The sequence below is a fragment of the Canis lupus genome, chromosome 26, assembly GCF_011100685.1.
Source record: "Canis lupus familiaris isolate Mischka breed German Shepherd chromosome 26, alternate assembly UU_Cfam_GSD_1.0, whole genome shotgun sequence".
Lineage (NCBI taxonomy): Eukaryota > Metazoa > Chordata > Mammalia > Carnivora > Canidae > Canis > Canis lupus.
The window spans coordinates 34466542-34480025 of NC_049247.1; the positions used below are offsets into that span (position 1 = coordinate 34466542).

At 39.4% G+C, this 13484-nt stretch overlaps 1 protein-coding gene across 2 annotated transcripts in view; it reads left to right on the top strand.

The window, feature by feature from the left end:
- PCDH15 (protocadherin related 15) overlaps nucleotides 1-13484 on the top strand; it is a 737973-nt gene that overhangs the window by 391784 nt on the left and 332705 nt on the right. For both annotated transcript variants that reach the window (XM_038576025.1, XM_038576024.1), the window contains exon 10: nucleotides 4500-4706. In XM_038576025.1, coding sequence (XP_038431953.1) covers nucleotides 4500-4706 — 207 coding nt within the window. The remainder of the gene's footprint in view (nucleotides 1-4499; nucleotides 4707-13484) is intronic.

Genomic DNA, 13484 nt, shown 5'->3' on the forward strand with positions numbered 1-13484 from the left:
AAGGATAGCTGTTGGAGGGCAGGGCAAAGTCTGGCCGGGGTGGCTTCGGGGCCACCTGCGAGGAGGGCCATCCACTAAGGGGCCCCGCGAATGGGACCAGTATGCTCTACAGGTGCACCGCAAGACTCCCGGGCGCCCAGGAGAAAATAACTTCTTCCTTCTTTCCAAGAATTTGTTTAAATGTCCCCATGATCTCCCCAATTTTCCCTTTCTCCCCCCAGATCATTCTATCTGCTTGAAAGGGTTCCTATCAACGATGGTGGGATCCGTGAAGCCGCTCTCCCCTGGCCGGGCAGGAAGGGTTGTTCGGATTCTCCGTCCTCTGGTGCAGGGAGCTGTGGGGTTATCCACACTTGCTTGTTTTAATGCTGAAAACAGAGTAGTTTGTCTCTTTCAGTGTTTTGCCCTCGGAAGTGACTAAATGGTATATTTTTCTTATGCTTTTGGCTTTCTCGGCTTTCAGTCGCATTACTGAAAGTGGGCCTCATGCCCAGAAATTCTCCAAACAAAACCTGGCTTTTAAATATAATGTTTAACAAGTTAAACATTAACTTGGAACTACTCTGTGGATAGAAATAAAGTTATTTTTATGGGATTAAATGAGTTTTTTAAAAACACCACCTCGTGTCGCTTGACCTGCTCCTTTGTGCTTCTCATCGCACTCACTACTGATTACAGGGGGACAGGATAAGTCAGATTTTTTGAGAATTCCTATTCATATTGGAGAGAAGAAGAGAGGTTCGGATGGCAGGTTTGATGCATGGTCTCCCCGCAGAGCACCAAGGGTAATAGTATTAATTTGTGTTAAGTGCCATATTTTAAGTGTAATTAATCTGGAGTATCGACGTTATTAATATTCTTTCCTGCCACTAATTTCTTCCATCCGTCTTACACTTGGATGTTCATTTGCATTCTCTGAATTAGAGAAACATGTGGTGGATTTCCCTGGGTAGCCTCTCCTAAATCAAGACACCTGAGGTTGGGTGCTTCTCTGGCTGTTTCTTACAGGTGATGTGGCCTTGAACTTGAAACTAATCCTTTTGCTTCTCCATCAGCACAAAAGTGTATGTTTTTGCATTTAGAGAGGGGTACCCAGAATAGGGTCGAGGTTAGGCATGTGGACGTTGGAGACAGACTCGTGGCGAACGCACCAGAAACACTGAAATTGGGTGAAGTCCATAGTAGCAACCCCAAAATACCAGCTGTATTAACAACGAACTCATGTGAGGGTCAAAGCAGATCTTTACACGTTCTGTTTAAATAAAGATGGAATTGGACTGTTCCCCCTAGATCTAATTTGAGTTTTATTTCCTTTTCTTTGGGCCACTTTGTTTTCATCATGCAAATAATGCACGTTTTTCCCTGGCTTCACAGATGGCCATAAAAAGTAACAAGCTCTGAGCTGAATGTAAAACATAAGCTTCTTTCCCTGTTATAAGATTTGGCTCTTTGTAAAAAAATAAATAAAAATAAAAATAAAAATAAAAATAAAAATAAAAATAAAAATAAAAATAAAAATATAAAAATAAATAAAAATAAAAATATAAATAAATAAATAAATAAAAAGAGAGTTAGCTCTTTGTTTCCCCCCCTTGCCACCCATGAATTGTGTGTCTGTGTGTGTTCACTGGGGGAAGGATGGGGCGAAGTATGGATTTTTGTGACTTTTCATGATGTCACCGGTATGCCCAGGATATGCCATGATGGCTTTTGGAATAATTAGCAAATAAAAAGAGAGAGAAAAGGTCCTATTCAGGATGACTTGCATGTATGAACTGCTTTCACCAGGTCACAGTTGCCAGGTGGGAACCCCATGCGGACCGGTTAGTTCCATGCGGTATAAAAGCAATATTTTCTGGTCATAGACTGTACCTCTCACCCCAATCAGCTGCGTGCAAGAAGCCTGCTGTGTGCGGAAGAGGGTCCCTGGCTCAGCACAAATTAATCACAGTCCCTGGATGCAGAAGGGAGCTACCCATGGTGCCAGGAGCACGTATGCTTATGTGCGAGAAGAATACAGAATTCCAGAAAAGGCTTCGTATTATCTCAGGATTGTTTTTAGTGTGGAGCGGGCCTCATAAACATTTTGTGCCTGGCAGATTAGATTGTTCCCAAAGAAAACTCAAATGCAAAAACAAAAAACAAAAACAAAAACCAAACAAACAAAAACAAAACTCAAATGCAAAAAAAACAAAAACAAAAACAAAAATCAAAAACAAACAAAAAACTCAAATGCAAAAAAAAAAAAAAAAAACCCTTCAAATGCATAAAATAAATGGCCTGACATGATAAAGAGAATCTAATGCGTTCAGTAGTTATTAGAATATCAAAAAAAATGGTCAGCCCTGGTGGCTCAGCGGTTTAGTGCCACTTTCAGCCCGGGATGTGATCCTGGAGACCCGGATCGAGTCCTGCATCGGGATCCCCACATGGAGCTTGCTTCTCCCTCTGCCTGTGTCTCTGCCTCTCTCTCTCTCTCTGTGCCTCTCATGAATAAAAAATTAAAATCTTTAAAAAAAAGAATATTAAAAAACAAAAATAAAAAAATAGGTAGTTTTCAAAAATGCTTTAAATAACATAATTTTACAGTTATATTTATGGATGACCATAATTTCGGATTGGTGATTACCAGAAATGATATTTCGGAATATCTTTGACATGAATAATAACATGAAGTGAAAAAATATTGTGGTTTTTCTTGGTCCGAAGTTACCAGTACTGCCAAACATCACTGTGATTTGTTACTTACCCTCTTAGTTGGTGAAAATGCTAAATTACAATCAAAGGAAAGTGTGCAATTATCTTCTAGAAAGCCCAAGATTTTGCCTCTGGAATGAAAAATCAGAGATACCTCTCCAAACTACTCAAAAACTTTCATGGCCAAAATGTTACTATTTCAGCCAGGAAAGCACCCTGGTACTGAATATAAAATATTTAACTTGCACTTGAACTTGATTTCAAAATACAGCTAGTGGGAAAAACTTATCAATAAAAATTGACAGCAGGGAATTCGAATCTATTTCAATAGATAAGCATTCTATTGCATTGTGTCAAGGTTTCTCCTAACATTTGGAGGAAATTTTCTAGAAGTCAATTGTGATGAAATCTTCCCTTATGTGAAACTTTTGGGTTGCTGTAGAATAAGGTACATTTTCTTAATAAAACAGAAAGTCAAGTGTTGGTGTTTCCCAATTCCCAAAATGACTGTCTGGTCATGGAAAGAAAATGCATTGGAAATATAAATTGCCATCAATTTTTAAACTGAAGAGGAGGGGATCCCTGGGTGGCGCAGCGGTTTAGCTCCTGCCTTTGGCCCAGGGCGCGATCCTGGAGACCCGGGATCGAGTCCCACATCGGGATCCCTGCATGGAGCCTGCTTCTCCCTCTGCCTGTGTCTCTGCCTCTCTCTCTCTCTGTCTATCACGAATAAATAAATAAATATTTTAAAAATTTTTAAAAATTAAGAAAAAATAAACTGAAGAGGAAAAAAAAATAAAGAAAACAGACATATTTCCTGGACATGAAATACTAATTTTACTTGAATATAATTAAATAACAATCGAAATTCTTCAGCCACTAAAAATATTTCATTGAAATGTATTTGTCCCTTATATGATGCTTTTGAGGACTTTCCATGGGCAGAAATGTGGCCTTAATCTGTTAACTTTATGTGAAATTATGAATTATTTGGGGATTTGATCATTAATGTAGAGAAGACACAGAGGAGAATAAAGTAAGTATAATGCCTTAAGTATAAATCTTTTTCTGTTTTACTTATATATTTTATCAGCAATTTACTAAATATCTTTTTTTTTCTTGGTTTTCTGTCTACCTGTATGAAAGCACAGTTAACTTTTTATTTATTTATTTATTTATTTATTTATTTATTTATTTATTTTTATTTATTCATGAGAGACATAGAGAGAGAGGCAGAGACACAGGCAGAGGGAGAAGCAGGCTCCACGCAGGAAGCCCGATGAGGGACTCGATCCCAGGACCTCGGAATTACGCCCTGGGCCAAAGGCCGATGCTCAACCCCTGAGCCACCTAGGTTGGCTAGCCACTGTGGTTGCCCCACAGTTATCTCTTCTAACAACATACCATGGCAGATACAGTAACTCACTGCAGTGATTAGTATTTTTTGTATATATATATATATATTTATGTTAAGTTTTAGGACAAAAAAAACAAGTTTTAGGACAGGAGACCAAAAATTTGATGAAACCTCTCTGGACTTTCTCTTCTTCATTTACGCTTTCTTTTCTTTTTTTTTTTTTTTTTTCATTTACACTTTCTAAGGGCTCTGAACCCCTCCACTCTAAAGCATCTCTTCTAAAAATAAATAAATAAATAAATAAAATAAAATAAAAATAAAGCATCTCTTCTTTCTGAAATGACACCAGTTCAAGAGCGAATCCTCATATATAGTATGAACAGTGCCGCTCCAGGAGGACCCAATAACATACCACTTTTTAACTTTTGTGAAAACCCTTTCCTAGGCTGAACAGGACAATGGTCACCCGCTCCCTGCCTTCGCCAGTCTACATATCGAAATACTGGACGAGAACAACCAGAGCCCGTACTTCACGATGCCCAGTTACCAAGGCTATATCCTGGAATCTGCCCCAGTGGGAGCAACCATCTCCGACAGTCTAAATCTGACCACCCCGCTGAGAATCGTGGCTCTGGACAAGGATATAGAAGATGTAAGTTCACTATAAACCTTGCTCTTGTTTTGTTAACCGTCTACGTTGTATCTGTGCCAACATGAACTTGTGCAAAGACATGGTGACATGAGCTGTAGACTAGAGCACATAGTCCCCGTGAATAAGTCTTATATTTTTTTCATTTTTTTTATTTGAATAAGTCTTATAAATGAGAATCTTAGTGGTGTAATTTCATTTTACTTTAAGAACACTAAAAGAAAAGTATGTTTGGATTCAGTGACCTTTTTTTTTTTTTTTTTTTGGTTTATAGATACTGGGTATAAGGAGGAAAATGAATGTTTCATTTAGAGTTTGCTAAACCCGCAGGGCATTTGCTTTTATTAATGTGAGTTAAAAAGTGTTTAGACAGTGGCCGATAGGGAATAATCGTGCCATTACACAATGGGTCTACTTCTCTGATGCTATGTTATTCGAGGAAAAACCCGCTTGGGGGCAGCTGAGCCTCTCACACTTCTGCGGATGCTCAGACTCTGTGCCCTGCACACACGGTTGCCCACCCGTGAGGGTGGGATGGACACCAGCTCCGTGAGTGGAAGTGGTCCAGGGTGGGTGGGTCAGAGCACTTTCCCCTCTTCACTCCCTCTGTGGCTGTGAAAGGAGGAAAGAACATCTCCAGCAGGCCAGTCAGAGCCCTTCCAGAGAAGGACAAACAAGGAATTGGAGCCAGAAGGCTTGGGCATTGCATGTTAGAGCAGTGGGGATGATTCTAGAACCCCCGGAGCCAGGTTTTCTGGCATCATGGGGGAGGCCTGTCGCCTGTGGGTGGGAAGGGATCCCCCCAACACATGCAGAAAAGGGTCCCGCTGGGGTCCTGTTGCCCAGGTTACCAGATCCCCAGGCCTGTCCTCATCTCTAAAGAGGTGCCCTTGATTGACCCAGCACAGAAATTCCCCGCATCTCTTCCCTTTCAAGCCTCCTCTGAGTTTGATTTCTGTGTCTTGCAAAAGTCCGGCTGCAGCATCTCCTCCCTCTCCCCTGATGCTGTGGGATAAGACCTCTTGGGGGGTGGAAGGGCTCTGCACCCACGCTGTCCTCTGCGGGGAGCGCTGGACGGGACACGAGACTGAGAACCAGATCGTAACGTTCCTTTGACTTAATTAATCTAAGAGTGAGTCCTCACCTGTCAAATTGGGCAGCACTGCTCTTGAGTGTCCCCCAAATCTCATTACATGGAGCTTTGTCATCCCATCCAGTAAATTAAGAGGGAACTTTCAGACTTTTTTTTTCCCTCTTCCTGGAAAAAGTGTGTGACACTCTGCAGAGGCCGGGACAGCCCTGTGTGCACTGTCCTCTGTCCACATGCCTTGTGCCTCCGCTTGCTGTCTTCTCTCGTCCCACCCGCCCGGCCCTCCTTCGTCTCTCCTCTTCCATCTCATCACATTTTACACAGGGGCTGTCACTGAGTTCTGAGTACCCGCCGGATAATATAGTAACTGCTTTATCTTGCACCGATGCCCTTAAGTCTCACAGCAAACATTAAATAGGTGCAATTTCCCATATTGCAAAAGGGGAGACTGAGGCTGTTTTAAAGGCCTGTGATCCCAGAATTCATAAATGGTGGAGCTGGTCCTTGAGCCAAGGTCTATGGGAAACAAAGTCCTTGATTTTAAGCACCAGACTAGAAAGCCCCTAACTGTTTGCTATGGTCTGACGGTGATAAGGGCTGATGAATGCTACAGACTCTCTTCCAGAAAAATGCATGTCCATCCACAATTTCCCATCTCGGCTTAGGGGGCCAGGGTCCCCTGAATTGTCTTCATTTACTGAATCCTCGCTAGAAAATTCAGAGCCACCTTAATAAGTTTTATAGAAGCTCAGCTACTGTATTTTATAGGCCTGGTGAAGTCCCATAAATTTTGGTGTGGATTATATTTCATTTTTTTAAATGAGAATGCATAATCATACTCTAAGCAGTGACTAGTCAGTTTGGAAAATCATAGCGGTTTGTGTCGTACCCTCTTGAACAGAGTGGTGAGCAAAGGCTAAATCCTGAAGAAAAAGTGCAGCTGTGGTTTCTCTGGAATTGCAAAATTTAGGTGTTTTTACTCCTTTGATGCATTTATATTATTATTATTATCATTATTTTGCTGATATATTTACATTACTATTATTATTATTATTATTATTATTACTTTGTTTGATGTATTTATATTAGTGAATGGTGGCATCCTAAAACCTATGCTTGTTTGTGTACATTCCAACTTTTCTGGATTGTCATCCACTTTAAAGACTTTAAGAATGGATTCTAGGAGACTTTGTAAAGGATGCTGGGACTTAGAGGGTGTCTCGGAGGCAGGTGGGGAGGGTTCCACCATTTGGGAAAACACTATCAGCATGGTGCTGTCAGAGTTGACTGTTCCAGTCAGCCCGTTAGATGCCCTGAGTGTTTCCAGGGTGGGCCAGCTTGCTGGGGTTCTTGGGAGTGTGTGCTTTGGAGTCTGACACCCCCAGTTTGACTCTAGGCCCTACTGTGCTGTAGTTGTATGACACCGATGGGCTCGTCTTCACCAGTTGCCCCTTTTGCTCAATCACCTATGATCCAAAAAGCTATACGAGAGCACAGGTTGCCTCCTTGGCCTCCTCCTTCTCTTGGGGCTGGGAGATGGGCAGAGTGGGGACCCCATGCACGTGACAGTGGCGCCCTTCACACGTCTCACACAAAACTCACTTCAATGAACAAGGTGTATGTGGCATTGGTTTCTTACTGAGGCCCATCCTCTTCCTAATTTTAGCTACAGTGAGTGCCATGAAGTGTCTAGAAAGGAACAGGATCTCGAATCTCCTACTGATAAATGATTCTAAATAACAGATACAGCTTCTATGTATCCATACTGTAAACGAGTCCACAAAAATTTTTAAAAAGATTTTTTTTTTATTTATTCATGAGAGACACAGAGAGGGAGGCAGAGACACAGGCAGGGGGAGAAGCAGGCTCCCTGTGGGGAGCCCGATGTGGGCCTCGATGCTGGGACCCTGGGATCACGCCCTGAGCCAAAGGCAGATGCTCAACCACTGAGCCACCCCGGTGCCCCAAGTCCACAGAATATTAAACATAGCTCAATCGAACTTGACAGATGATGTGGAATGTTCCCATAAAACCCACTTCCCAGGAATGGACATAAGACCTCTTTGTACCATTCAATCTTGAAACCTAGGAGTTGATGATTTCCGTGTGCTGGTGATAGCCGACGTCCTTCTCATCCTTCCTGCTTTGTCCTCTGAGTATTCCCCGACTCTCTCTTTTTCTCTTTACTAGCTGTACCCTATTCGTCCCCCACTAGAATTGCCTCTTCATGTCCTTTCCCTCATATATTTTTCTTACTCGAGCCCCATTCTCACCCAGCCACTAGCAGTGATCTGTGCAAGGCTCATGGGGTCTGCCTCCCACATCTGCCTAACATGCCTGTGTGACTTCACTGTCCCTGCAGGAGAGCATGACTGGCTGTCGCTCGATGCCCGACCATTCCTAACACCTCATTTCCTGAAACTCCTCACCTCACTGTAACCTTCAGCAACTACTTGTATCACAACGACTTGTATAGCAACCACTTGTAGCCTCCTGAGTATGCATTGCTCTACTGCTCTGCTCACGTTACCGTAGGGGCCTTGGTCCCTCTTTGAACCCAGATGGAGGATAGAGCCAAGAGCTCATCGCTTTTGCATCCTGAGGATCTAACTCGGTTCCCAGAACTTTGTAGGTTCTAGTGATTATTTAATGAGCTCATGCACTCACGCATGAGTAAAGGAATGAGTTTATCGAACATATGCATCAAAATTTCCAGTGATATTGATTAAACTGTATCACAATATGGCCCATTCCATCATTCAACAATTAATTCCTAGAAAGTTCTTCATCACACCGGGTTGAAACTAACCTTGCAACTCACCCGGTGTTCCTTACAACTTCCATTTGCCAGCATGCAGAATAAATTAGTAGAAGAGTCATTAATATGTTTCAAGATGTATTGATGTCCTTCTGAATCATCTCTTTTCCAGGCCAAGTACTGTTTATTTTTAAAAGGTAAAATATGTTCATTGCTGGGTTATTTAAAGATCTCTATTAACAAAAGAAACTCCAAGGCCCTGTTCACAGGCAAGAATTTTACTACATGGTCAATTCTTGCTGTTTCGAGTGTCAGGATTAGTGAGATTAATCAGCATAGGGATAAAGGATTTAAGAAAAAAGGCAGAGACATGTCACCACATAAAGGTCCTATAACAGAAATAGAGGTTCAGTGTCGGGTGTGAAAAGAGAGGTCAGCACCGCAGGAGTCAGTTTCTTGAGTTGCTTCAAAATAGCTATGCCACCGGGCACATGCCAAGAAGAGAACAGATTGGGATTATTTGCCCAAAACTTTAGTTGTGTTGCTTCCTTCAATTCAGTGGAAAGTAAGACAAAGCTTTAAAACACAGTGGCAGGGATTGGGGAGTTGTGGTGTTATTAACGGTGTAGATTTTGAGTCAGAAAGAATCTTAAGGGTCACAGTAAAAAATAAAAAAAAGTAAAAAATATCTGTGTTAGTCTTTCTTTTCTATAGTTATATAAACATCAACATATAGATACATATAGTGACACCTGGGTGGCTCAGTGGTTGAGTGTTTGCCTTCGGCTCAGGTCATGGTCCTGGGGTCCAGGATCAAGTCCCAGATCAGGCTCGCAGCATGGAGCCTACTTCTCCCTCTGCTTATGTATCTGTCTCTCATGAACAAACAAATACAATCTTAAAAAAAACCATGTAGATACATATATTATACATAGAGATATAAGTGAATCCCATTTTTGTGTATTTTTTCAATACTTTTAGCTCATACTCTCAAAATATCTCAGAAGATCTATAGAGCAAGATATGCCCAAGGTTTTCAAGAGGATATCTGAATCCCCCAGGCTTTCAGTAGCAAAACTACTAAAAGTTGATTCTGGAATTCTGGTTATAAATAATAAATAAATAAATAAATAAATAAATAAATAAATAAATAAATAGTACTCAACAGAGGTTACCCACTTGGCTTGTAGAAAGGCAGTGAGTCACTTATAATTCCCGCTGGGTTCCCATCCCTGCATAAAGTGCTCATGTTTTGGAGATAAGGTATCCTTGAGTCTAATAAACAATATATTCTTAAAGATAATCTGTGCTTATACGCCTTATAGATATTGTCATGCTATTGTATGCATATAATGTCGGAATATGAAGACAAAAATACACCTTGAGAAAGTTACTAATTTACACATACTGGAAAATTCTGTTGTTGTTCCTTGTTTGTTTCTTACTAGTGTATACCTGTTCACCATATGTATGTTTGTGGTCATTTAAGCTTACTTTTTTTCTTTTTTGTCTTAATGTTAAATTTGCATATAGGTTCCACCGGGTGGAGTTCCTGTAGGTACTAGGTGTTTATTTTCTGTTTGCTCTTTTGTGCATTGCTGTGGTTCATTTCCTAGCGCTTTTTCTTGTCTACATTTACTTCGTTATCACTTATAAAGACAAGTACAAATACTTTAAATCCATGATGCGTGTGGATGTAATTTACATTTATGTTCCTCGTATTATTGGTTAGAGTAGAAAGAATTGTGTGGAATCCAAAATGCATGCGAACTTTAACTAAGATCATTCCATTGTTAAGTGTTTTTTCAGTCTATGACAGACGTTAATAATTCATCACTATAGTCTGTCTAAAAGATTCTAAGTGTGAAACTGAACCTTTCTGAACAAGGTTGTCTGAAGACAACCACTGCTAACCAATTCAAATTGACAGATGAGATTAATTTTTTGTCACTTCTTGTTACACTTTATGTGTATATGCATAGCTATGCTTACGTATCTATGTGCACATATACACACATTTCTGTGTTATATGCATATATATACGAGGATGCATGTAAACTTATGTGTGTGATACAATATTTTGATTCCGGGTGGAAACCCGAAATTGGCTTTATTTTTATTTTTATTTATTTATTTTTTCCAAAATTGGCTTTAAATCCAATTGATTGTTATATTTGAATGGATTTCTTCTATATGTTGGGATTTTTTGATTTTTGATTTTACATTCACGTTTGCTTATGTTTGCATTTGCATATGCGTTTACTTTTGCCTTTATTTTTTTTCTGTGCTATGAGTGAATATCAGAGTTTATTTTACCTACCCTGAAAATAAGATGCAAATTAAGGAAATGAGGTACTCATGGTATGTACTGAATGTATACCTTAGATAAAAATAACATTACCACTTGTCAAATGGAAGAAGAACATTTATTATTCAGCCTTCCATGTATGTACTGATTTTAAAAAAAAAGCAATGTTTTTAAACAAATTTATAGACATAAGGACAACATAAAATCTACTATCTCTGTCAGAATAGTAAGCCAGAGATGTATCTATCCATTTACACTCATAACATGCCACACCTGAAACTAAAATAAATAGTAACTAATAAAATAACACCTGAGAAATAAATCCAAGGTATTAAGCCTCGAGTAGTAACTGGCTGAGTATTTCCAAATCTGCATCCTTAAATGCTTGTCCTCAAAGAAATATCCAGATATTCACCAATGGCATCTACATATCCAATATATAGATTTTAAAAAGATACTTCATGTAGTGTTCATAATAGTCACAAGTTAAAATTGAATCAGATTAACTAAGCAGGGTGGATTAGAATGGGCTGTAAAATGCTATGGATAATCGTAGCATTATGTATTATGTTGTATTTTTACAAAAAATCATCTGCATGTCTGGAAAGTGCTATTTTAGACTCTAGCTAATAGTTACAACAAGACTTGAAGTGGAGACAGTTAGGTTATTGAAAGGTATTTAATATTTCTGTCTCTTTATGAAGTCCTGGTATGTATGTCATCTTCAAATGGGAAGCATTTGGCAGTGAAAATCTTGTGGCTTTGATAAACTGGGGAAACCAACAGTGTTGTTTGTGATACAACCGTATTGTACAGGATCACGTATGCACATGCTGGTTCACAACTCAACATTCATTGCAGTCTTACTCCTGACATTAAATAAAAAATGCCTACAACACGTGGTGAGCATACGGATGAATAGACCTAACACATTTACTAACAAAGGTTACAGTTGAAAGGAAGAAAGGAAATTGAGAGACTATGAGTTATGAAGAAAGTAGAGAATGACCAAAGGTCTTGAATAAAGGGAAAGAAGTCAATATTTGATATACGAAGTCACATAACTGATCTTGCTTATCTTGGATTACTGGTTGTGTGAAGATTTGAGTAAAGGAAGCTTCTCTTTGGCACCACTGTTGGTACATTCAGAGAATAGGAAAAATATATGAATTTAACAGACTCATGATTTTACCTTTGTTGGTAAAGTCAAAGATAAACACTAATAAATGAAAGACACTCACACTTAGCTTTTTTTTTTATTGTTGTTAATTGAAGCTGCATTCTCACTTTTTTGATCATTTAAAAGTGATCATTGGATTTTATTGCAATTGACTTTAAAGTACACAGTGAGAAGAAACCTCAAAATGTGTTTCATCATATATTGAATTATTTGCATTTAATCTACTTTTTAAAATAAATAATTTAACTTTTTATTAACTAATATACTTAATTATCAAAGCACCCCACCACCTAGCCATGCTGAGAAATTGGGGTCACGACATTGACATGGAGTCTGAGGTTCCTATTTGAAAGTATCCATGTAAAGCCTCTGCCTTTTCACAACTCTTAACGACTTTGATTATTTTATAATAAAGAGACCAATGGAAATTATTATATATAGTATTAATTTTATTGTTCCAGGATCAATAGGTGGCACATACTGGACTTACATCATAATTAAGGACATAGGGATCCCTGGGTGGCGCAGCGGTTTGGCGCCTGCCTTTGCCCCAGGGTGTGATCCTGGACACCCGGGATCGAATCCCACATCGGGCTCCCGGTGCATGGAGCCTGCTTCTCCCTCTGCCTGTGTCTCTGCCTCTCTCTCTCTCTGTATCTGTCATAAATAAATAAAATATTAAAAAAATAATAATAATAATTATGGACATAGAAGCTACAATAACATAGCTAAGTGCCTATCTCCTAATGAGATATTGCAAATCCAGAACTTGTGTTCAGTTCAAATGAAACCATTCATCCCAAAGTTACTTGAAATATACACATATTGAGTCTTCAAAAAATGTAGAGAATAGAGTATCCGTGGATCAAATCATGCCCACCTTTTAATATAGTAGGACACAGTTCAACTTTCTCATTTTCACATGGAAATTGTTTAAATGTGGGTTCTAAGTTTTTTAAATCAAATTAACGTGTCTTTATCCCTTAACAACAGACTCTATACTCTGCTCTCAGCCCCTGATTTCAGAAAAGTAATCTATAAGAAATTACATTGCACACTAACCTAAGCATGATATATATATATATATATATATATATATATATATATATATATATATATTTTCATTTGAGTTTCATGGACATGCACTGTGACATGAGTTTCAGGTGTGTGATGTAGTGATTCGCCTTCTCTGAACGTTATGCTGCACTCAGCACATGAGTAGCTATCATCTGTACTGGTATCTCCATCCCTCTTAATGCACAGTTTGATAGTTGCCAAAATTGAAAGACACACCTCACCTCCCTGTGTCATGTCTGCTGCTGTTGTTTTCATAAAGCCTCATCTGTAGTTCTCTCACTCCAGCTCTTTTCTTTGCCTACCTGCCTTCTTACCCCACCACCAGACACCAGCCCATGCCTCCCCACTTATGTCCTTGTTCTTTCTCT